Source organism: Protomyctophum bolini, assembly GCF_963924005.1.
Source record: "Protomyctophum bolini genome assembly, chromosome: 14".
Classification (NCBI taxonomy): domain Eukaryota; kingdom Metazoa; phylum Chordata; class Actinopteri; order Myctophiformes; family Myctophidae; genus Protomyctophum; species Protomyctophum bolini.
Genome location: NC_137875.1, coordinates 10,883,580 through 10,910,072, shown reverse-complemented (window position 1 = coordinate 10,910,072; position 26,493 = coordinate 10,883,580). Strand labels below are relative to the sequence as shown.

General features: G+C 45.9%; 1 protein-coding gene across 1 annotated transcript in view; it reads left to right on the top strand.

Moving 5' to 3' along the window:
- The window catches only part of cfap46 (cilia and flagella associated protein 46), a gene marked incomplete at both ends in the record, with an annotated part of 99,201 nt that overhangs the window by 24,644 nt on the left and 48,064 nt on the right, over nucleotides 1-26,493 (top strand). The window contains 9 exons of the mRNA XM_080782158.1: nucleotides 2,075-2,287; nucleotides 3,681-3,888; nucleotides 8,584-8,733; nucleotides 10,662-10,775; nucleotides 16,689-16,849; nucleotides 23,582-23,704; nucleotides 24,573-24,738; nucleotides 25,741-25,915; nucleotides 26,146-26,281. Of these exons, the coding sequence (XP_080638284.1) occupies nucleotides 2,075-2,287; nucleotides 3,681-3,888; nucleotides 8,584-8,733; nucleotides 10,662-10,775; nucleotides 16,689-16,849; nucleotides 23,582-23,704; nucleotides 24,573-24,738; nucleotides 25,741-25,915; nucleotides 26,146-26,281 (1,446 nt within the window). The remainder of the gene's footprint in view (nucleotides 1-2,074; nucleotides 2,288-3,680; nucleotides 3,889-8,583; nucleotides 8,734-10,661; nucleotides 10,776-16,688; nucleotides 16,850-23,581; nucleotides 23,705-24,572; nucleotides 24,739-25,740; nucleotides 25,916-26,145; nucleotides 26,282-26,493) is intronic.

The following is a 26,493-nucleotide window of genomic DNA, read 5'->3' as shown; positions in this document are numbered from 1 at the left end:
TTTAAAACAGGAATAAATGCATTCATTATAATGTCCACGTAGTTCTAAGCAAAAGAGCCAAATTCACACAACCTCCAAATCTTAACATGTACAAATCCTAGTTTGTGTATCCAAAACGTTCCCAAAATAATGACTTGAAATCATAAATGTCATAACAATATACTGATATTAAAACTTTCTGTATGTTGCATAATGTTTCCCCTCAAAGAATTGCATTTATTAGACTTAGAACGTTTGGCGTCAAAAGATTTATGGGTGTTATTCTACACTGGGCACAGATGCCATCTGGATAATTGCCATCTGTCAGATTTGCCAAGGGTCTGCTTGGGGATGGTCTGTATACTGGCCTTGGCCAGACTATTACTCTGTGACCACAGATTTTTGAAGTGGTGGGTCGAAATTACATGCCAATACTTCATGATAGCGTTTTCATCATATAGGTCTAATGAGTATAGAAAGTGAGTGATACATCATACCCTTTTGCACAAGTCAGATTGCGATCAACATTATTATAGGCCTCATCAATGCACTCCCTGGTTAGGAAGTGTTCCTCCGAAGCCATTGGGCTTTGGGGGAGGACTGTGATGCTATCAGGGCTGTCAAACCAACCAGTCGTGGGAAGAAAATGTTAACAGTTTTTAATTGACCAGATAGTGCATGGTCAGCAATGATCCATTAATAAAATATGCGGCAAAATGCTACATTAATTTGTAGGAAATGTAACCATTGGCCTCTATACATAGGCGGATCTAGAAATGATGGGCCCCTGGGCCACCGCCATGCAAAAGGGCCCCTCCCACCCCCCCAGAGCTTTTTATTTTGTCCAACGTGGCGCATACTGTCTGCACACGTGTACGCATAACGATTATGACATATAGGCCTGCGATATTCAGGATTTACAGCAAGGGATTGCTTAAAAAACAGCCAAACACTAAGCCAAATAAATCCAAACTGAGGGTTTAAACACTTGCAGTAATGTACCGTATCATGATGCGGTTTAGGACTTTTGGGGTTATCTTATTGACACAAATGAATAAGCCCATTGTTAATTACAGTGACAAGGACCGTGTGCGTCACTGTTATCCACTGTTACCCCTTTTTGGGGGGGTCCCTGAGCTTGAGCCTCTTTGCAATCGCTCAAGCACAGGCCCGTTGGATAATCCTCCCCTGCCTGTATATAGCCTGTCTGTACTGACCTGTCCCTGGTTATTTATATAATAGACAGTATATGTGTTACTGTATCTATTTCTGTTTAATGTATTATCCGTGAAGCGCTTGGCAACTTTGGAAAAGTGGCATTATCTCTGATCCCTTTCTAATATGATAACTTTCTTTCTAAATTCGATACGCACCCCAGGACATGTTAGATGTAAAGTTTTCTGCAGTTCTTTCTCTCGCTTCCAAATGCTATCAATCGAGTCTATATTTGACATTTAAAACAAGGAATAAATGCATACAGTATAATGTCAAGCAGTGCTAAGCAAAAGAAGCTAAATTCACAAAACCTCCCAAATGCACAGTGTTACAACATTCAACACTTCAAAACGTCAAACACGTCAAATCTTTAAATCCATATAGGATGTAAAAACTCCAATCCCCTTTCTACTATAACTTTCTTTCTAAATTCGATAAGCACTCCAGGACATGTATGTATTATGTTAAAATTTCTGCCTTTCTTTTCTCTCGCTCCCAAATGCTATCAATCGAGTCCATCTTTTACATTTTAAAACGGGGAATAAATGCATGCAGTATAATGTCAAGCAGTGCTAAGCATAATAGCTAAATTCACTGTGCCTTGCTTTCTCTCGCTCTCCAACACAAACTGTGTCTTCCCTGTAACTACTTAAATCCTATATACTTTGTACACTGGAGTCCCCCAGGGGTCTGGACTTGGTCACCTCCTTTCTTCCTTTTTTTCCATCTACATTCTACACCAAATCTTTGTCCTGGAAAAAAAACGACCTACAAGCTCACAACTCATTGTGCTACGATGGGCTGTGACCTCATAGGTCGGCAATTTCTTTGTCCAAGTGAGGCACGAACATGCATGCGCTCTTTTTCCCACCATCTTCAGAGACTGGATCCAAGGTCTGTCCGCTCATGCCACATCCAGCTTCCTGCGGGCAGCAGAGCTGGGATCGGAGATCAAAGAGCGTTGGGTGGTGGCCAACGCGGCCGTGTACCTGTGGAATTACAACAAGCACCTTCTGCTGTCAGGAGAGTACCTCCACCTCATGCCGACGCTCCAGAGGCTCGTGGAGATGTTGAGGCAAACAGAGAGCTATGGGTGGGTCTGAATCACCGAGCATTGCTCCTTGTTGAGACCTGAGAACCAGATTCTACAAAATGTCTTCTAAATCCTGACAGTTTTCTGAAAAACCTATGTTTCTATACAAGTGGTGCTCAATCCCCCCCAGAATGTTCTGTATTCGGCTGCCGACCACCATCTTAAAAACATATTTTGTTCCAAGTACCCCCCCCCCCCCAGAAGTAAAGATTTGAGTTAAAAACGTTCACTGTGAAAGAAAATATATGCAAAGATTTGAGCCAAATCTTCACGATTTGTCAACGGCTAAAGTTTAAAATGATGGTTAAAGTGGTTAAAAGCCTAGCTGGACTATTTAGAGGTTTAAAAAGAAAAATACCTTTCACATCCAAATAAGCCTCGCTTCTAAAATTTCCGAAGTGTAGTGAAAGTCACCCTGCTGTACAGTACGTGCTAGCCTGTCAGTTACCTTTTAAGATCTTTATTTAAATTTACATTTTGTTGTCTGAGGAGCTGTGCCTCTGTGATATCACAGAATAAGAAGCGTGTTAAACTCCAAGGCTGTACGAGACAGAATTAAATGTTCATGAATACTGACTAAACTGACCTACCTACGGCGCAGTGGGGGTAATTATGTGGATTTATCGAGATTCATTGATATTCCCCCTGCTACAGTGTCCAAGAAATTATGCGGACACATTTAGTCTCCAATTTCATGGAGAGTAAATTAACTGAATGAACTGTCTGGTGCTGGGACTCTGGTGCAACGCACAGGTCCTCGCTCTACTCCTGGTGAGAGCAGGAGTGGACCTGGTGAGACATAGGAGGGGCCCGGCCAGGAGACAACCCACAGAGCCTAGTCCCTCCATGCGCCAGAAGTGTACCTCCCAGCCCTGGCAGAGTAGTTCTGGAGTAGTTCCAACGGATTGCCCCTGGTTTTTCCCTAGTGGGACTGATTGAGGGTAGCTACTGGGACGTAAGTCGGGACTTGATCACTCCCGGCTGGGTCGCCTGAGTGAGGGGTATGATGTTGAGAGACCCGAAACCCTGTTGACCTCAAGATACATCACTGAGGATACGTACCAGGTGCATCCATGCGATGTTTTTTAGTTATAGTTATTTTATCTGAAATTATTTAGGGATTAAAGCACCACATCAAGTGCATTTTAGTTTCTTATTTTTTGACTGTACTGTATGCATGTCTGTTAAGTACAAGCAGCTGTAATACCGCTGGCTGGCTGGCAGCGGTATTACTGTGTTGTTGAGCAGCCCTGGCCATTGTGTGTATGTCTGTCTGTTTAGAGCAGCCTGCACCGCTCAGTTCACATGGGTGTGATTTATTTAATTTTTACTAGATAATGTCACAAAGGGAATTGTCCAACATTTTGCAGAACGCTCCTTCTGTGTCTGGCAGGGATCGCATTCTGTGTGTGCTGCTGTGCGACGCGGTGGCTCGGGGCTTCATCCAGCCACTATGTGAACCAGAGGACCGCCGCAGAGCAGCTCCGGCCGAGGACAAGGCAAAGAAAGGAGCCGGCAAGGTGATGGAGAGGGCCAGTAGCCTCCATGGTGGCGTCCCCCTAGACCCAGCTGCCCTCCTGGACATCCGGAAGGCTTTGGAGGTAGGTGTGTGTGTGTGTGTGTGTGTGTGTGTGTGTGTGTGTGTCTACATGCATACTACATATCTGAGCATATAGTACAGCGGCCCAGTCCCGCCCCCTTCCATGACGACGAGTGGCCCGGAAGAGAATTTCCCATGGGCCGAACAAACAACACAAACAGTGTTGTACCTTTTTGAGTGGTGCAACCACTCCCTTACGGAGTGCAGCTGGGTGGGTGCCTGGGTATGAGCACGAAAATAGCATGGTTGTTTTTCACCAACTGCACAACCAAACACACACGCACATATTAACTGTAACTGTATATGATGATTTCGGGTGTGCCAGTACAGTACAGTGACAGTACAGTAGAGGGACCCCCACACGGTAAAGGTCTCCACACACCGGGCGTGAATTCGGATTTTTAAGTGGCGTTTCTCCATCGGTTTTCCGAAAAACGCGGCCGGTGTGCAACCACCACGCATGCACTTCACTCAGAGTGATTAGCCTACTAATGATTGACAGGTGCGGCCGCTTTGGGAGCGTGGTTGATGATGTCTGTTGGAGAGAGTGAGACTGATTCCACGGTGCTTGTCCAGCGCATGGAAATTATACGTTCTCATCAGACATTTATATTTTGCTAAACTGTAGGCTATATAAGCTCTGTATCTGGTTGATTGCGGGAAGATGCGGGATTCGCGGGGGCCGCTGTTTTCTTTTTGACCGCCCGTGCCCACCCGCAGGCATTTTAATACCGCCCACGCCGCCAACATTTACGTTGGGTCACTTCACACAGGTGTGATTTCTTTCTTATTTCTAATTTTTTTCTTCGTCCAAACATTGTGTTTCGTTGTCACCATCCGAGTTGGCTTTGTCCGAGGCTTACAGGTCTTAAAATAAATACTTTCTGAAACGTCTATGGGAAAACAATAATGAGAAATACTCTTCCGGGCCGCTCGTCGGGGTTGGGATTGTGACACTCTATAGCAGTGTGTTTTGTGCCTTTTTATTTATTGTCTGTCAGAATTCAAAACACTGATGCATGAAGACAGAGTAGGTATGCAACGGTTTACACTGTAAGTGTTGAGCTGGCGTGGCTGGTTTGAAGTTTATTTGATTCGTCAGACCGCCCGATCGGCGTGTTTCAATCTGGTTTCCTCCCGCACAAATAAAAACACTTAACTGCTGACTGGAGCAGACAGACTCAAACGCTGACTGAGACAGATTGCTCATGCAGGCGGACCGCGGGCTATTTATTAACCCATTCTGAATGGGAACCCGTTTAGGTGTTAGCATCATGTTATGCTTTAGCTATTGAAAAATAGCAGATCTACAAGCTCATAGCGCGCCACCGAGTGGCGCGCTACGAGCTTGTAGGTCTGCTATTTTTGAAAAATCGAAGAACGACTGACATTTTTAGAATCTGATCTCAGGTCAGAATGGGTTATAATCAGACCAGTGTGTGTCCAGTGGAAACCTCGTATGAATCTGATCTCAGGTCAGAATGGGTTAAATATCAAAGACTGGGGTCGTGTTACGACGAGGGAGAGATTGATGTACAGTACATTGACCTGCTCTCTCGTGCATGAGAGCTACACTGTGCTTCGTACCTGACACTACAGTATTATAATAAGATGAACGTGACAGTCAGAGTGAGATCTGATTGAATGGACTGTGAAAGTAATACGAATCTCTTTGAATCTCTTTATTTTTTTTGCATCAAAAAATTGAAGATTGTCTTTCCTCCATCTTCTGAAATCAATCTCCTATTTTACTTTGCTACTACAGGGAAAACATGCACATATACATATGTTACTATTTGTTTTACTCTTTGATTGCTCTTTCTTGCACTCTGTATTCTATCCATTTGTTCGCTGTGCTTGCTGTGTTTTTGTTGCTACACTATAGCTACTGAATGCTGCTGTGTTGTCTGAAGGAAGACAAACAAAAATAAGTCTGACTCTTATGTACCTGTACACAAGATGTAACGATAAAGTACAATCTTGAACCTATACACATATATCTCACACACACACACACACACACACACACACACACACACACACACATACATTTTAACAATTTATTTATGACCACACAGAGGAAATTGCTGCACCTGAACTATTTATGCAAAGTTACACACACACACACACACACACACACACACACCCCTCCAGCCCTGCAAGTACACACACACATACACAATTCACACACGTCACATTCACACACGTATTACATGGCCTCATTGTACCAATGGACTCTTATTCCTCTGTTCTTGCTGCTGCAGTTAAAATGCTACTTTTCTTCTCTTATTACATTCAAAGGACCTGCCAATTCCCATAAATTATCAACTAAAACATCGTCCTTTTTTGAAGATGAGTTAAAAATACCCTTTCAAACCGTTTCACTCTCACTTTCCTTATTGGGAAACTGGAAAGGATACAGTAGATTATTATTATAGGAGGTTATCCTTCCTTCTTCGGAGGCAACACAGCAGGTGAGCAGTCGATCCTATAATGATCATGCATCGATGTAGAGTCTAACTCTCCTGCTGGATGGTGGGAGGTTCAAACGGCGGGGAGTAGCAGCCAGGGGCAACGGAGGGATGCATGCGTTTTGGGACTTATGCCCATTGATAACTGCACAGATGTGCCATTCCATCTCTCTATCGTCTCGCTCTCCTGATGCTACTGCTACTGAAAATAAGTGTCCAGCAGGGGAACAAACTCATCTATTCAGGGAATCTGAATAGAAGGAACATATAACACCGTGGCAAATGCCCCCCCCCCCCCTTTTCACTGACAATGTTCTGTTTCTGACAATCTACTGAACTGTTCTGTTTCTGACAATGCACTGACAATCTACTGAATTGTTCTGTTTCTGACTGCACTGACAATCTACTGAATTGTTCTGTTTCTGACAATGCACTGATAATCTACTGAACTGTTCTGTTTCTGACAATGCACTGATAATCTACTGAACTGTTCTGTTTCTGACAATGCACTGACACTCTACTGAATTGTTCTGTTTCTGACTGCACTGACAATATATTGAATTGTTCTGTTTCTGACTGCACTGACAATCTACTGAATTGTTCTGTTTCTCACAATGCACTGACAATCTACTGAATTGTTCTGTTTCTGACTGCACTGACAATATATTGAATTGTTCTGTTTCTGACTGCACTGACAATCTACTGAATTGTTCTGTTTCTGACTGCACTGACAATATATTGAATTGTTCTGTTTCTGACTGCACTGACAATCTACTGAATTGTTCTGTTTCTCACAATGCACTGATAATCTATTGAATTGTTCTGTTTCTGACTGCACTGACAATCTACTGAATTGTTCTGTTTCTGACAATGCACTGACAATCTACTGAACTGTTCTGTTTCTCACAATGCACTGACAATCTATTGAATTGTTCTGTTTCTCACAATGCACTGACAATCTATTGAATTGTTCTGTTTCTGACTGCACTGACAATCTACTGAATTGTTCTGTTTCTGACTGCACTGACAATCTACTGAATTGTTCTGTTTCTCACAATGCACTGACAATCTACTGAATTGACATCAGGACAACTTCTCAAACGGCACATCTTTATATTACAGGGCTTGCTGTGATTGGATATTATGTGATAATAGTAGGATAATAATGGATATGTTATAATAATATGGATAATATGTGATTGGGGGCGGCAGTGGATCCGTGGTAGTGTAGCCGGTAAACTGCAGGATGGAATAACCGTTCGAACCGGTTCCCAGGTCGAACCTGGGCTCCCCCAGAGTTGGTGTTGAAGTGTCCTTGAGCAAGACACTGAATCCCTAATTGCTCCTGATGTGCAGGTTGGTGCCTTGCATGGTTTCTTCCGTCATCGGTGTGTGAATGGATGAATGTAATGCACAATCTATGTAAAGCACTTTGGATAAAAACGCTATATAAATGCACCATGAACTCCTGTTTTTACGTACTGTACACCGCAGGCTTTACGTCACAGAAGACTCGTTGTCTTGCGTTAAGATGACTTGGTCCATACAGCGTAGTCAAAGACTAGTGTGTTCAGAGAATGTCTTGCAGATACATAATATACTGTAACGTAACACCACTTTATGAACTCTCTCATCTAAAGTGCCTCGCAGACAGTGTCGTCAATGCAAACACTCAGCGAGGGAGAGGCCCCCCATGGGAGTTTAGCCCGTGTTGTTGATGCCATGAGCTATGCTTTGCTATAGCTATAGAAGAACATGCAGTAGTAGACACTAGACAGTGTTGTTTTCGTCGACTAAAACTATGACGAAAAACGTTCGTTGACTAAAACTTAGACTAGTTTTTTTTTTTTTTACAAAATTGTCAGAATATTTAGACTAAAATGTTAGGAAGGGACTAGTGGACAAGACATCCAGTATAAGTCATTTTACACTTGGTTGCATGCTTTAAATAGCCGATCTACAAGCTCACAACACGACGCGTTAGATCGGCTATTTCCAGCAAGTGTAAAATCAGTCATTACGACGGCATCAAGGCCCGCCAAAATACATTTCAGTCGACTAAATCAACTGTAGATTTAGTCGACTAAAACCTTATGACATTTAGTCGACTAAAACCAGACTAACACAAAAACATTCCGGGTGACAGAGAGATTATGACTAAAATGGAATTTTTTGCATTATATAATGTTGTCACTTACTGTACAGTATATCATGTCTTTCTATAGCTGTGTGACTACGCCCTTCGCCTGTCCAACTGCAACGTCCCAGCGGAGCGTGTCCCCATCACAGTGAGGAAACGAGTCGTGGCAACATGGGTGCAGATCAAGACACACCTGCAGCAGCAGATCGGTCCAAAGATGGACGTCGATGATGAGGTATTATACTCACTGATGCGCTAATTTAACCCATTTAGGCCTGAAAAAAGTCTTCTAAATCCTGTCACTATGTTTCTGTATCAGTGGTGCTCAATATTTCATGTCAAGGACCCCAGAAACTATGTAATTGGCCTCCAGGGACCGCCCCAGAAGCAAAGATTACATACAGATTTGTACATACATGTGCCTCAAAAACACCAACATGGGTTCCCGCCCAAAATTAAAAAAATAATATATATATAATCTACAAGCTCACACAACGGTCGGCACCACAACGTATTGTAAGCTTGTGAACATCTGTATTGTATATATTTTTTTATGTTTTGTGATTGTCTGAAATACCAATCCATTCACTGTAATCCTGTTTTTTTTTTACTACCATGAAGCAGCATGCATTGATGGCATGGCAATTTTTCCATTCAATTAACATGCGACTAATTAGTTAATTCTTAATGTTAAGCTGTTAATTACTGTATATATATCCTCTAATTCCTCGCTGCTGTACCGGAGCTATTTCTGGGCTTACTGGTGTTGTGGTTATTATGGACGTATGTAAATGTGTCTCTGATCAGCAGCAGATCTTAACCCATGTTTTAACCATTATGTTATGCTTTAGCTATTGAAAAATAGCAGATCTACAAGCTCATAGCGCGACACCGAGTGCCGCGCTACGAGCTTGTACTGTAGGTCTGCTATTTTTGAAAAATCTTGAAAATGTCGCACAAATCTTTGAATATTATATATTCTATATAACGTTTTTAACTAAAATCTTTGCTCCTGGGTGGGGGTCCCTGGAACAACATATTTTCAGATGGTTTCGGTGGACAATTACATATATTTCTGGGTGTCCTTGACCTGAAATAGTTTGAGAACCACTGACATAGAAACATGGGTTTTTCAGAAAACTGTCAGGATTTAGAAGACCTTTGTAGAATCGTCCTCGTGTCTAAATGGGTTAATCAACATCTAGTGTGACATCGTTCACGTGCATGTGGTCCAGTGAGTTGGGAAAGACAGCTTGACAGTTAACACTTAAAAATGCGCCAGAGGTTTTCAAAATAATGGTGCGAGTGCCAGCAGATATGGCAGATTTTACCCTGAAAAGCTCCACCTTCCCTTCCCCCCCAAAAAACCGGGAGGCATAATCTTCCATTCTTACCTCACGCTGGTCACGCTAAAGTCTCTCTAGAAGCGTTAATATTCCAAACGAGAGGCATGCTGAAGTCAGGAATGAAGACAGAACATTGTCCTTTTCGTCAAAACCATGGAGAGTTCCCTAGATTAGGAGATACGAGCCATTCTAGTACATTGCAGAAGGAGAGGCCAACCCAAAAAAAAATATATATTTTTTTAATATAAAAGAATACCAAAAGATGCATATACACGTCCTTAACACCCCATGGTTTTGATATAAAAGTTCATTTAACACAATTTTATGTGTATACACGTCTGTTTGAATACGTTCACTGTTGATTGACTAAGTATACAGTCAAATCCATCTGTGTATCCATCGGTAATTACGGGTCCATTTGGTTACATTTGTATACACTCACAGAATCTGAATGAATCGCTGTGAAATGGGGTCACTTCCACACGCGCGAATTAAGCAATGCAGTGTTAATATAAATGGTAATTATCTGTAATTGCAATCAATAAATCATTCATCGGCTCATTTTCCGCACAACGGGAAGTCATGCATTATCGACGACAGCATCTCGTATGTATTTGGAACACATGCTGAATAGCATACGGTATATAGTGAGTTTTAGAATGTTGGTACGCGGATGCATAATTTATGAGCATGTAGTAAAATACTGTACGTGGCTATATAATTATACATACATAACATAACTATTGTATATCCATCAGTTGTGTGTGTGTGTGTGTGTGTGTGTGTGTCTCCGTCTCCCTCCCTCCCCCCCCTGCAGTGTATAAATGAGTCTGTATCGGCCATGACGCGCGTGCTGGTGGGAGTGGAGATGCTCCGGTACAACAGCAGCAATCCCAGGCAGATGGAGTTCACTGTACCCAGCCTCGCTACAGTATGTAACTCTACGTGTACATTAGATGGAGTTCTCTGTACTAGAGCCCTGCGCGGGAGTGATTTGTTGATCCCGCGCCCGCCCGCTCCCGTGGAATTTCAGCCCACTCCCTCCCGCGCCCGCATTGATTTAATTTTTGACCTCCCGCGGTGACGGCCTGTCCGCCGCTCCCGCCCGCCACAAAAAAATTTATCCGATTTAGTCCCGCACCATCCCGCAATTTTATCGTTTAGTCCCACTAAACCCGCAAAATTTCTATTGAGATCGAAAAACAGACAGAAACAGATTGAGGGCGCGAGGCCGCAAGTTAATAGAGAAAGAAAGGCGTGCGGTGGCGTCACCAGTGTACACAGCAGTAGCCTATACACAATACAATCATGGAGGAGGACACTGGACAGCAACAAGTTAACAACCATATTGACCGCTAACTTTGGTTATTAGCCCAAATATTCGTAGCATATTATTCACATTGGCTATAACCTATACCTGTCGGGAACATTTAAAATGATTCCTCTATAACAAATGTAAAAGCACGACCAGTGACCACACAAACAGATGAAATAACGTTGGCCTTTTTTATTATAGCCTAACAAGGCAGCGCACAAGCCAGCAGCCAAATACAAATAGGCCTATAAGGCCAATTAAAACAAATAAAACAAATCACAGTATAGCGACTATCGAGTAGCCTAACAAGGCACTGGGTGAAGGCAGTGCACTGAGCGCAGCAGCCTATAGCCTACAAATAGGCCCAAATATAGGCCTATAAGGCCGAACTTTAACACAAAATGTATGCCTGTCTAAATCAAATCACAGTAGCCTATATCCATGCAGTATATGTATATCCACCGCTATAGCGCACACTCACACACAATGCAATTATGAAATGCAAGAACATGAAATAAACGATACAAAAGAGTGTAACAAAGTAACCTGTGACAAACCAGTTACACAATAAGGCTAATCTAATCTACCTCATCATATTGCTGTTGAGGAACAGAATATTGCTGATGGCCTGCGGGTCCAGGCCTGTGCGTCTTTCCTCCATAATGCGTCCACAGACACTAAAAGCCCTCTCCGAGGGCGCAGAGGATGCAGGGATGCACAGGATAAATCGTGCCAGTTTTGAGAGCGCTGGCAAGCGATCCTTATTGAACCCCCACCACAGAAGAATGTTCTCTGGGTCTGGCTTCTCCGCGAGTCGGGTGCTGATATATTCTGTTATTTCATCGTCCACAGTTTTGTTCACGATCAAGGCTGGGTCATCTTCCCAATCAGCAAATCTGTCCTGCTTTTTCGCTGGTGGTGGGGTTGGCGTATCCTCCTCCGTTTGTGGGACCTGGTCAAACTCCATCTTTTGGATGTATTCCTTTGCACCTTTGGATTAAAATGATTGATTATTAATAGGCCTGGCCTTTTCATATAGGCCTAGATATAAACATGGGTAAAAAGGGCAACACGTTAACAAAAATAATGCCAATAAATTATATGCCTATAATATTATCTGTCTAGTTCACATAATTAATTCATATTACATTACACATTACATATAATACATACTTTTGACTACGTCATCTCTTGCATCAGGGCCCAGCATCCGTAGTAGTCGCAGTTTAGGCGTCAGGAATGTTGCCAGCCTAAACAGGCTGTGGAGAGATTTATTTGGTGTATATGTGTTGGTGCCCATGAGTTCTTGCAGGCGTTTAACGCACACTTTGGCGACTTCAGAGAGCAAGGGTGACGTTGTGTGCGCTTGGCAATGTTCAATGAGTTTGATGGACCATGGCAGGGCAAGCGGTGCGGTTGTGCAGTTGTTTCCCTCGAGCTCATTGGTGGCTTCTTTGAATTGCTTTAAGAATTCAACCACGGTTTTCAGTGTATTTACATTGATATGCGCAATTCTGTCATATTGGTTGTTAGCCAACAGTAATGCGGAGACCACATCGTACTGTTTCAGTATGGAATCAAGCATGTCATAATTTGAATTCCATCGGGTCTCAATAGATTGCTTAAGTGATGTGTCCAAGCTGTTCTGCAGACCTGAATGTTTGAAATATTTTACCAACTTCTTTGAATTGGTTATCAGTTCAGACAGCGCGGCTGTCTTCTCCAACACAGCTGGTGCAAATGCACTTGACAGGATGACATTTAGGATGTGTGCGTTGCAGTTAAGCCTGGTGTAGGCGCGCAGGGCAGCAACAATGTTGGCTCCGCGGTCAGTGACGAACACAACACGGCTAACCAACAGTGATGCATCTATCCCAAAAGTAGCGAGTTTCTGGAACAGCAGGTTCCTGATGTTGTCTTGTGTTTTGGACACACCATCTTCAAAGGGCGCCGCAAATAACACCCTCGACACAAGCCCAAAGTCGTTGTCCGTGTAATGGATTGTGCTGGAAATGAACGAGGTTTTATGGTAATCCTCTGTCCATATATCGGTGGTGATGGCACATCCATACGTTGCAATGATGGGCTTCATTTCCTCTGCCACGGACGCCTGCAGGGCTTGGGCGTTTTTCACAACGTGTCTGGATACCGTGGTTGGATGAGGCAGGACGTCCTTCACATTGAATTTGCCATGTTTAGCAGCGAGATTAACGAAGTGCTGGACAATGTTTACAAAGCCGGCCCCAGCAACCATATCATATGGCCGAATATCTTTGCAACACAGTGTAACACATTGCTGGGTAGCATCATGTTTAGCCGCTGCGGGAAGAACATGTTGTTTCAAGACCAGCTTTGTTTGGCCGGGAAGAGTTACACAGGTATGCCTCCTTAATCCAGACGTACCAGATTTGTGGCTGCTGTAGTTCAACACTTTTTCGCATTTGCTGCAACTAGCAAACTCCAGTTCGTTTCCATTTGTGTCTGTAACAACGGAGAAACGTGACCATATGTCAGACTTGGCTCCTTTCCTTTCTTTCAATTTATACTCTTCTGCTTTGAGCTTCTTCTCAACGTCATTTGTGGTCTCCTTCTTGCTTTGTTGTTGCTGCTGTTCCGCCATTTTTCAAATGTGTGTGTGCGACTGTGCGTGGCTGCGCGCGACTATTGATTTATGCTGCGGGGTCAGGTGAGGTTTTCCATCCGGTGTAATTGCGGGAAGATGCGGGATTTTGCGGTCCCCGCATATTTTATATTGACCGCCCGCGCCCTCCCGCAGGTATTTAAATACCGCCCGCGCCGCAACATTTTGAGTTGGGTCTCGCGGGAGCCCGCTCCCGTTGCAGGGCTCTACTCTGTACCCAGCCTCGCCACAGTATGTAACTCTACGTGTACATTAGGGCTTTCACTTCTAGTGATTTTTACTAGTTGACCAGTTTACCAGTCGACTAGTTGTTTAACTACCTATTATGTAACTACCTATTTGTACATTTAAAAATCACACCTGTGTGAACCGAGTGTTGCAACTCCCCTCTCTCCCCCCCCCCCCTCTCTCTCTCTGCTCCGTCAGATTAGCTTTATTATGGATATCAATCCTGTTTCTGTGCTGCGTGCGCAGCCTCTAAATCACCCCCACAGACCGTGGCAGTCAGGAGTTGGATTTGCGTCCAGCAGGTGGCAGCCATGTCACATACTTATCTCGTTCCAATTTCACGCATGCACACACCACTCGTGCTCATACACCTACACAAACAAACAAACAGGTACACGGACATTGCTGGATGTAGGAGTGGTTGCACCACTCAAAAACTGTGTACATTGATGACCATAAACTAGCATTGTAGGCTTGTAGCTGATCTTGAGGCCTACAAAAACCTAAAGTCCTTCTTTCTTATCAACTAGTCAACTAGTACCAGCAAGGTCGACTGGTGGATTTACTAGTCGACGGGTTGCTTAAAGCCCCAGCGTACATTCCCACTATTATTTTTTGCATGTCCAGATTGCACGCAACAGATGCCCGGTGCGGGCATGCAGCGCTCGCATCCCCTCTTGTCTGAGACTGTGTTCATAAGTCTTGCAAGCGTGCCCTCATCACTATGCACCGGTATACGGCTGCTGATGGCTTTTGTGTGACTTGACTTGTACTAGTACAGTACATTGTTCTATTTTTAATTTGTGGCTGCCTTCGCGTTAAAGAAACATTTCATCCCAACTCCCTCGCTCCGTCTTTCTGTCCCCCTCCTTTCCTTTGTTTTTCTTTGTCTCCCGCTCCAATCTCCCCCCCCCCTTTGCTTTCGCCTCAACTCCCACACTCTTCTCCTCTCGTTTTCCGTCACTCTTCTTGCCCCAATTCTTTCCCCCTTTTTCTCCTCCAATTTTTGGTGGAGGGAGGAGTCCATGGTGACATTGATCAATTCTAAAAGCTTCTAATATATTATTTAGGCCAGAAAATCTATGAATCTCACGCTATTAAGGCAACCGGCTGGTTCCACGCGCTGCACAAGGTGCCCCTTTTTTCACTTGAGCACCTGCCCCTCTAAATGTCTGTGCACGCCAGTGCCCCGCCTCCCCCTCTCCCCTTTGGTATTTCTCCTTGCACCCTTTCTCCCTGCCTTGCTCGGGACTCATACCCCCATTCTGAAACCAGCTCCTCGCCACTCGCCCTACACACTTGCCCTCGATATGCGCGTTCATGCGAAGCTGCGCCATATTAAGTGTCGTCCAAAACCAAGCAGCCTTGAGTGGAAGTGGCTTATAAAGCCCTCAAGAGCGAGTCTGTGCCGATCTAGACTCGATTGCCTTGTGCAGCCCTGCTCTCTGTCCGCATGTAAACCGCGACAAATAAGTACCACCACAAATAAATGATAAATAAACTCCTAAACAATCTTCATCTGATGCAGAATAGACAACGCTCCAACTGATGTTCACAAGGGCTCTTTATTTACCCCACCGTGAAAAAACTATAAATGAAGCCACACAAACAAAACAACTTTTAACACAATGATTTATAAACACCATGGATGTATATGACATGTCATTTTTGACAGTCACGCTGTATTTCCTTTTTCCATATTAATGAAATCCACATGTCACACAAACATACACGATGCAATGCAATATAACTGTACAAACAAAATAACAGGTAACACAATTGCATGGTAACCATGGCAACGAATGGTGTCTGTTTCCTGTTTCTGCACAAGGCGGTTGAGTGTATTTCCCAAAAAAAGATATACCCAGCACCCTAATCAAGGGAACTTTATTCAGCTGGAGGGGCACTTCCTGACGAGGGAACCTCCCGAGAGCACTTCAAGTCAAGGGACTGGTTTCAGAAAGGGCCATATACCTGTTTTCCATTGCTCTTCTTGTACTCTCCCATCTCCTCCTCTGCTTCCTCGCCTCCCTCCCTTCCTTCATGTCAACCCTGCACATCTCACTTTAATTCTCTCTCTCCCTCACTCCCTTGGCTTAAATTATTTTCCCTCCCCCTCTCTGATGAGATCCCAAATTCCCTCGGATCCCTCCCCTCCTGACTCATTCCGTGTGCCTGCTCCTTCATGCCTCCACAGTACATTTCCTTCTGCCCCCTCTCCCCCTCTCGTCTAGTGTTGATTTTGTTGACTAAAACTATGACGGGAGGGACTATTTAGTCGACTACAATTCGACTAACACTAAAACATTTCAGATGACTAAAATGTGACTAAAACTAAATGAAGATTCATTCAGTCAAAGACTGACTAAACAAAAATTTAAATTTGCTGTCAAAATCAACACCGCTGGCTTGGGCTGTTTTAGCGGTCCAGGCACCTTGGCTGGTAGTCCAGCATGACAGTGTGTCGCGGGTTCGAGTCCCAATCCCGACGAACTTTGCTGTGTCTTCCCACCCATCTCTCTCCGTTTCCTGTCTATACCTTAGTACCTGTACAACTATCAATAAAGGATAAAATCCCCAAAAATATGTAGTATATGTAGATAAGTAAATCAACACTACTCTCGTCCCATGTGTGACACGTTTCCCTTACTTTTCTAAAGCTGGTGCGCATGGCGTCCGACTGCCTGTGGAGCGATGCGTTGGTGGAGCTGCAGGTGTGGGCCCAGCTGGCTGCCCTGTGCCACCGTGCCGAGGAGCACGGCCTGGTCCTGCTCTGCACCCAGAGCGCCCTGCGGCTGGAAGCCGCCGCACCCTGTGCCCTGTAAGTGTATCGTCGCCTCATAGCTGTCAATGTTATTTTGCATGGCTCTTTTGTTGAACTTTAACATCGGGAAAGTTACACGACTGACCCACCCAGGTGATGGCAGTAATACGATAGTTACGTATGTAACTACGGTTCTATGAGTCCCGAATGACCGCCAGAGGCGGTGCTTTAAGCATGAATATGTCCTTCGCGCATGCGTCGTCGAGTGTTGTATACAAACAAAGTCAATTTTGACCCCGTGATGACCCGAAGTAGTCTATATCTTCCGGCAGTCTGCAGGGGATCAGTCTCTACAGAATTTTCTCGCGCGAAAACGAGGATTCTGAGTGACAGAGTGCCTCTGGCGGTCATTCGGGACTCATAGAACCGTAGTTACATACGTAACTATCGTTCTATTTCGTCCCTGCTGACCGCCAGAGGCGGTGCTTTAAGCATGAATGACTTATGCCAGCCAAGTCACGAGGGATCCTGATCACAAACCATAAGGAGTAGGCTTGGAGGACTCTCGTAAGAGGACCACGTCCAGCGGATGGGGAGTGGCAACACTCACCCAGAGGAACATAAACAACTCGCTGTGATGCCCATGAGGCAGCGGCACAGATATATTCCAGGGGTACTTCCCTCAGGGCAGCCCATGATGTGGGGACGCTCCCGTTTAAGAGTGGCACCTCACGCCAAATGGTAAGGTACGATCATTCGCCCCATAAACGTGGTTGATGGCATCCACAATAGTGTGGGGCGGGCGCTGTCTGGAGAGAGCGCTACCTTTGAAAGGGCCATCGTCACAACGGAACAGCCATTCTGACCGCCGAAAGCATTCGGCAGGTCTAACAAGCGGCTCTCAGGGCCCACACTGGGCGCAATAGTTCCCGCTCGTCCATCCACTCTCCTGGTGGAGGGTAAAACTATGCTAGCCGTATAGGCTGGTTGAGGTGTGTATGTGACAGCACCCTCAGGAGGAACACTGTTCGGCCACAGAGACACTCAGGCCGTCTGAGCTTTGCTTCGGACGCAAGTCACTAACAGACAGGACGTGCCGCTCACGGACACGCTTCGTTACAGCAATATTGATTCTAGCATATCAACATGATATTGCCCCTACTTATGCTTTTAGAGTAGGAGATCGGCCCTTGTCTAGGAGGGACTGCGGAACTCCAGACAGGTAGGCAGGGCAGCGCACTAGGTCTTTGCTCTGGCCTCAGTTGGAAATAGGTTCCATCGGTTATCGTACAGTAGCCTGATGGATGTCATGGATGTCACCCTTGAATTCAGGGTGGCATGCCTGGCTGGTTCCACACAGCGGTTCAGGGCCGCCAGTGGCCAAGCGCACAGTTGGGGGGCGTTGAGCATTTGAATGCCGTATCCGACCGCCTCCCAGTTGGGGGAGACCTCTGTCAGGGAGACGCCATGGGGTCCTCCGACTGGGTCTGTTCAGCAGAGGAGACCAAGTACTTCTTGGCTGGGGGGGGGGGGGGGGGGGGGGGCAACCAGCAGTATGGTGTGACCCTCCTAAATAACTCTGAGGCGCTGGTCGTATCAGAGAGGCAGTGGCAAGGCATATGCAGTGCCTCTGGCAGTGCGCATTTAAAAGGATAGTGCCCTGTGGGCGGTGGTCTGCTTAGGGCCATGTGTGTCAGGAACGATGTAGGTCGTTCCGTTCATACTGGCCATGTGGCAGGAAGCCTAAGAAGTCCAGCAGGCTGACAGCCATTTGTGGCGTTCAGGTTCTATGAAACCGTCGGACCCTTGCGTCCTGGCCCGGTGGGCTGGGTGTCTCCGTTAGGGAGAACCAGGGAGGTTAGTGAGGTCCAGGGTGAGGAGGTCCACCTCCGCTCTGCCGGGGTAGCCTCTGATTAGTGTTCACCACCACTGGATGGGGTACCGCTCCCCTCATGGAAGCTTTCGATGGGAGGGAGAGCCTACCGTGTAGTCCCGCTCTCCACTCAGACAAATTGCCTATAGGCTGATCGGGCGGGGAGGCTGCCCAAGTCAGGAGGGGGTCCATAGACACCTACAGCAGCCGAGCAAACGTGGCCCTGCCCGATGACTTACGTGATACACGATCGAGGTGTTGCCCGAACGTATGAGAATGTGCTCGCCTCTCCTGTACGGCAGGAAGTGCTGTAGAGCGGAGCACACCACTTGCCGCTCCAGCACATTGCCGTGTTCGGCCCAGTAGACTGGCACGAACTTCATAGACCTGTTGGGTCCCATCAGATTCAAGACATGTCGACACCCGTCTGTCTTGCGTCACAAGGAAGTATGTAGATCGGACTTCCCTTAGTGTGACTGAGGATATACAGCCTCTGTTGCGCCCTTGGGCAGGAGGACACCTCACTCCTGGTCTGATAGTAGGGCTCTCGTCATGTTGCTGAAAATGGCCAATTTGACCCGCCAGATATGGGGGGCTGGCGTCAGAAGGCGCTGCACAGCCCGGAAAGTCACAGTCAGGTCCCTGCGTGGGACGCCAGGGAACACGCTGGCCTCTAGTGTGGGCCGGCGGTGATACGCGAGCTCCGAGGGCAGTCAAGATGATTTCATCAATGTTGGAGCTCGGCCCTTTGGGAGGCGTGATCTGTCATAGGCCTGCAAGCTGCAGCCTGGTCTTCCCCACCTGGATGGTTCGCTCCAGCGCTTCTCGCCCAGCTGAACCACCTAGTGCTCCTGGCTCCTCAGGGAGACTACGGAGAGTTGGCCTAGTCTCATCAGTCAAGCTTGACTGTGAAAACCCGGCTTGGCGACGGGCTAGAGATACGATGGACATCAGCCGTCCGCGCTCTGAGGACATGACGCCAATGCCTCCAGTGATACACCAAAGGTGGCTGAGCCAGTATTAACGTTGCCACTATTAGGTGTGAAAAGGAGGCCCCAGTGAGCAGGTTGCCTGTGCTCCTGTACTGGGGTCGAGGTCACCTAGCGTTCTGCCGCCGGGCCTCGCTGGAGAACACCATGAGGGATGCAGTGACAGGCTTGGTGGCTGGCATGTAACCCAGGCCAGCCCTTATCGCCTTGTGCGTTCCAATCTATTAAAGTGTCAAGTCGCAACGGGTTGTCTCAGGACACTTTTTCCAATCAGGGCAGGGCTGCCAGGATTTCACCATCGGTATAGAGATGGGAGAAGGCCCTGATCGTCCGCCCGGCAGGCCTGTAGCTGACTCAGGTACAGGCGTGGGGGACGGCGAAGACAGCAAAGCCGCGTCTGCAGAAGGCGCTTGGAGGAGCCGACTGCCTGCTTTAGTATGCGTTCCACGGCTATGCGCATGAGCTGAGAAGTGGGAGGCTGGCTCTGATGCCTGGGAGGAACTGCCTTCTGCATCTTCCTCATAGTCATGGAAGTGCATAGCTTAAGCTGTCGGGGAGAGCACATCAACCTCGAGTCAGCTGTGGCATCAGAGAGGGAGGCGCTTCGGCACCCTCCGAGGTGCCTAGGTGTCATCCGAAGTGAGCATGGACCTCATGTGGGCCACTCCGCAGATAGCTGAGCCCTCTCGGATCTGCTGTAGCCAGCGGTCAGACCTTTTCCTCCTGGCACCCGGGGCAGGACCAAGGTCGGCTCACGGCTGAAGGAGAGCTTCACACGAGGTACAAAAGTGGGAGCTCTCCATTGTGGTGGCACCGGTTACTCTGGACCGGCCGGTGCGCACAAGTCCCAACTAGCCCAGGGCGCGGACGCTGCTGGTTGCTAGGTGTTGGCCGTATGCTGGGGGGAGGAGGCGCGTACGCTGCCTGTACCAGCAGAGGCTTTCCAGGTACAAAAGTGGGAACTTTCCGTTGTGGTGGCACCGGTTCCTTTGGGCCGGCCGGTGCACACCAGTCCCAACTAGCCCAGGGCGCGGACGCTACTGGTTGCTAGGGGTGGGGCCGTATGCTGTAGGAAGGGAGCGCAGACGCTGCCTGTACCAGCAGAGGCTTTAACTTAGATCGGCATCTAATGACTTAATCGAAAAACTGAATGCTGCTATACCTGCCGCAGCATGCATTTACGCTTTATGCAAATGCTCATTGTAGCACTTTGAGATTCAACCAGATGTAAAGTGCATCATAGAAACAGCACACAAATGTTGCTGTTAGATAGACTGTGCGACCTGCGTGGTCGCGGTGGGGGAGGGGAGCTCGTACGCTACCTGTACCCCCGGCGGAGGCTTACTTATAAATTATGATAATAAAGTAGCCTCCAGTCAAGGTTTGGACGCTGCTATGTAGCAGCTGTAGTGTTTCCTATGCGAACGCTTATCCCAGCACTATGACATTTATCCAAACTCCAAGTGCATTATTATTAGTGTGGTTGCCCTAAAAGGGCAACCAGACTATTGTAATTTATGTTTGCTAGTCCAGAGCGAAACAAAAGACACTTCCAATACACTAGTCAAGTGTGCACTACTACGCATTCATGCTGGGAGGAGGGAGCACTAACGCTGCCTACCCCAGCCAGAAGTTTGGTTAAATAAACCGACACAAGCTAGTTTTGGAGAAAAGGCTACAACCGATGGCTCCACCAATAGGGGCCGCCTGCCGAAGGAAGGGAGCGCGTACGCTGCCTGTATCAGCTGCAGCTAAGAACAGAACAAGCTATACACCGATAGCTGTTAATAAATGCTTGAGCTAACAAACATTAGTAGTAAGTAACATCAAGCTGGCCGTATGCTGGAGGAGCGGAGCGCATACGCTGCCTGCCCTGTACCAGCTGGGCCAACAAACAGTAAAGCAAGCTATACACAGATAGCTTTTTTTATCTTAGATAGTATAATAAGCGCTTGGGCTACAACTACAGGTAGCAGCGCCAGTTAGAGATCTATGCTGGAGACCAGCTGGGCTACTAAAAAACAAGACAAGCTATAGCCTGTTCATAAACAGCTTTAACTTTAAACTACTGGTGGCTGCTGTGAGCTACGCTGGCAGCAGTGCCAGATACCCTGTGCTGGGGACCAGCTGAGTTAATGGGACCTACAGGTGGACAAACCAAGTTGTACCCACTGTATATGCAAGAAACTGTTAATGGAGCTTTGAGCTCCAGACCTAATAATAATAATAAACTTTATTTATATAGCACATTTTCATACATAAAATGTAACTCAAAGTGCTTCACATTAAAATAAAATAATATAAAATAATACTGTATAATAATACATACTGGTAGCAGCTTCAGCTAGGCCCACTGCTGGGGGCCAGCTGGGTTAACAACCAGACAGGCTATGTACACCAATAGCTATTTAGCTACAGACTATACTGGTAGCAACATCAATACCCTGGGAGGACGCAGGTAGCTGCTCCTGTACCGGGCTAATAATAACAACAAGAATACAAGCTATTCGCAAAAGCGGTTAAGCTTGAATGCTGCCAATATTGGTATATGGCTTTGGCCAGCGGGGCTTGTCAAACAGAAAATGCCGGTTAGCCTTAACTAACTTAAGTCATAAGTTATATGTCGACTGCTGAGAGTATGTAGCGACGATGCTTGCCATCAGCAGGGGCTAACCAAGCTTGACAGTAGCGTGTTTATCAAACGAAGGTAATATTATGACAGTGTTCTTATCCTTCGGCAGGTCTTATAGTCGCTTATAATAAGCGCTAGCGTTCACAGTTGAACAAAACTTTGTATGCAGAGCAGGGAGGCGGCGCGAACGCAGCCTATACTTACAAGAGGTTATGCCATGATACAATAATCATATAATTTGAACGTCTGTTAGCGTTCACAGTCGAACAAAACTTTTATGCAGAGCAGGGAGGCGGCGCGAACGCAGCCTATACTCACAAGACGTTATGCCATGATAAAAATATATATCATATCATTTGGACGTCTGTTTAGCGGGGATAGCACCACTTTAAACGATAACGTACCTTTTGTCCGAGGGGGGTTAGCCTTCCTTACCGGCGAGAGAGATTGGACGCTCCTGCGTCCACGTGAATCCGCGAAATAAACTCCATTCATCGAGGAGATAGAAAACCATAGTCGCAGTTCCTGGAGGGCGAACAAACGCTACTCCGACAGGCAGTCACGCCGTCACAGAACTACCGGCGACCAGGTACAGGCACCGTAGCTGCATATTGTATTGCATAGCAATACCTCGCAGCCCAGTGCAAATTTCTCACCACGACGCGCGAGAAAAATTAGAGACTGATCCCCTGCAGACTGCCGGAAGATATAGACTACTTCGGGTCATCACGGGGTCAAAATTGACTTTGTTTGTATACAACACTCGACGACGCATGCGCGAAGGACATATTCATGCTTAAAGCACCGCCTCTGGCGGTCAGCAGGGACGAAATAGAACTAATGACTGTAGCCATACCGTGCAACATGGAAACTCCCGTTGGACCTCGCTAAAGTTGATTGTTGAACTGTTTCTCCCTCTGTCATTTCCTCGTATTTCTAGTTTAGTGAAAAAATGTCACGCGCATTTGTCCAGTGCATAGCCTACTGCAGGCCTTGTTGACAAGATTTAGAAGACATTTTGAAACTCGCAATGCCATCACAGTGTGTTGTGTTGTGTGCTTGTTAGATCTGCTATTTTCGTTCATTAGTTATTTTAAGATGAAAGCGTATTTGAAGTGATCAAACACAAGAGAACACAAGTTTAGAAGCATCGTCCATGCACACGAATGTCTCCGAAATGTTACGGCAATTATAGGTTTGGAATGAATACCTAAAATCCTAAATCATCATCATTACATTTTCAGTCTTGAGATTTAATTGTAGCTTCATTCCATGTGAACTGCTGTTCCATGCAGGTCTGCAGTGAACCAGATGCTGAGCAGTGTGGCCTGTTTGAAGGCGTTGAGCTTGGTCCAGGAGTCTAATGGTGATCCACGCAGTTACACTGATGCTCTGACGGTGCTCCTCTCCAGTGTCAGGTGAGCACTACTGTATACATCTGTGGTTATCAAGGCCCATTATGTATTCTGCATTTGAGCCACTGACCACCATTTGTGACCAGATTTGACTGAGAGCCTGCCATCGCGCAAATTCCAGCTTTTCACCCCCATATTTCCCCCCGAAATGAGTTAATAGCACAGGCAGACTCTTCACATACTAGAAAGTGTCAGAGCTGAAATCGACATGTAAATATGAATGAAATGCTTAAACATGTAGCTAGGTCACTGTAATGTTAGAGACCACAGAAGTGAACCTTTCAAGCCTGTTTTCTCAACTCGCTGTTTTCTGCAAGACATTACTCTATACGCCATATTTCCAAAACTGGTGGTTCAAACTGAACAAGCAATATGTCAATTTGAAGCTATGGTTCCCTGCTTTCACATGACATGAAAAAAACGAAAATTAAAAACAATCCAATGGCAGTCCCTCAGTCAAATTAGGTCACATTTGATGCATTTTAGCCTCAATATGGTGTCCACAATTCCATGATGTATTGTACCATTAGGAGAGATAACAGGCAAACGTTGATCAAAATAACAATTATTCTACATTCTCTAATCATGTAGACTTCTTGTACATTATGTAATGATTAACCCTAACTATTGTTTTCCAATGTTATTTGAGCCTCATTCAGAGGTGGATTCAAATCTGATTTGAGGCAATCTGTCTCAGTCTGAATGCAACAACCTGCAAAAATGCAATTCATTATCTACAAGCTCACAGTCAGTCAGATCGGCCTATTTTCAGTGCGCAACACTGCACACAGCCCAGACCAGACCATATAGACCAGGCGATACCTTTTATTAGCTTTCTAATCATTACAAGCATCTGTGCTCTCTCTCTCAGCTACGCAGAGAAAGCTGAGGACATGTCCCTGTGCACGGCTGCGGCCAGACACTACTGGAACGCCTGCCTGCCTCTGACACACACCCCGGCTGAGAGACGCCGGCTACAGGAGCCCCTGGAGAAGATCCTCAGTGCCTTGACCAACATGGGCAACAACAAAGACACTGTAATGTATTATACAATAAAATATAAAAAATCACACCCGTGTGAAGTGAGTGGTGCAACTCCGTGTGGGGGTCCGTGTCCGAAACGGTAGTTTCTTGTTGGGCACCCTATTGGCTAGATTCACACACCAGCCATTTTCCTCATATTTGGAGGCGCAAAGTGACTATATCATAATTTTTTCCATAAATACCTCAAGGTATGCCAATAAGCCCCCGCCTTCCATTACCCCCCAAAAACCGGGAGGCATAATCTTCCATTATCACGTCACACCTGAACTCTCTCTAGAAGTGTTTATATTCCAAACGAGATGCTTGCTAAAGTCAGAAATGCGTACAGAACGTCTGCATTTCGGTCAAAACCATGGAGAGCCCCTTAGATTTAGATTAAAGGGACACTTTAGTCGGGCCGTAAACAAGGAAGTGAATGGCAATTACGGCGATCTCGTTTGATATCACTAAAAAGACACGTCCAAAGGCCCCTCGCAGTTTGATTAGAAAAGACGTTATACACGTCATTAGCATAATCAGTGTTAACATGGCGTTACGATTATCGTCATGTCATTTATGTCATTCCAAAACAGCAGATCTACAATTTGCCCCACATTACAACCTGTTGTGAGCTTGTGTACATCCGTCTATTTTCACACGTGTAAAGTGAGTTCACAGTCTAGAATTTATATTTCCAGTGAGGGGGAATTATTGCCAGCACTTTCAGAAATTGTCCTTCCGGAAATGTATTTAATTGGCACGGGTAGCGTTTCAGCACAAAGCCATCTGCACCGCAGCAATCACTGTATAATGTTGAAGACGACTTTGTACTGTGAAACGCATACCTTGTTCTGTTTGCCAATTCAATAAAAGCACCTGAAGGACACATCCATGAATGCTATATTTGATTAATCAAGGTCATGCGTTGTTCTAACTGTAGCATATCCACTGTCTCTCATATCGGGGTTAAGGGCACTGACGTGTTGATGCTTTTCCTTCTTCTTTCTCTCCTATAGAAGCAGGGGAAAGTGAATTCCATGACAGCCCTCCCTACGGCGGCTCCTGGGAACCCTCAGCCTGAAGCATCGAGTGAGTTTGTAAAGGAACTTCAAATGCAGTGCATGTATGGCTTTTTTAGTATCTGTGCCCTTGCTAACGGCTTCATAAATGTGTTCTTCCATACCGCCGCTAGTTAACGGGCACAGAGCGTTATTCCTCCCGCATGATAACAGAATGAAGCTTTGAGCTTTATGCATGTTGTATATTGCTTTGTGCGTCTTAGTCTGCGCCGTGAACTGGCTGGTGAACCCTGAGCACTCTGTGTGTTGAGTTTTAAACTCATTCTGTGGACTTTATTTCCACTGTTTGCACCTGTGCGTGTGTGTGTATGCCTTTGTGTGTGTGTGCGCGTGTGTGTACAGGTGAAAGTGATTTGGCCGTTCGAGTCGCAATTTACCGCCTCCTGTTCTACATCCACGTTGATAGATCAGACTGGAAAAGTGCATTGCAGTTGCTGGACAAGGCAATAAGAGACATGCCTCGAACGAGGCACCGTCTGTAAGTACAAAAACAACACAACATCTGTACTCCGGTAGCATCTGGGGATCAGAAAGTCCCTAGCTGGTCCCCAGGGGGACAAAGGACAGGGAGCACTATAAGTATGAAAATATACTAAAGCGAGGAAGAAATAAGATATTGCTTTAGATATTTCTTGAATATTGGCAAGGATAATGAGGACTTAAGTGATGCATCTAGAGAGTTCCACAAAT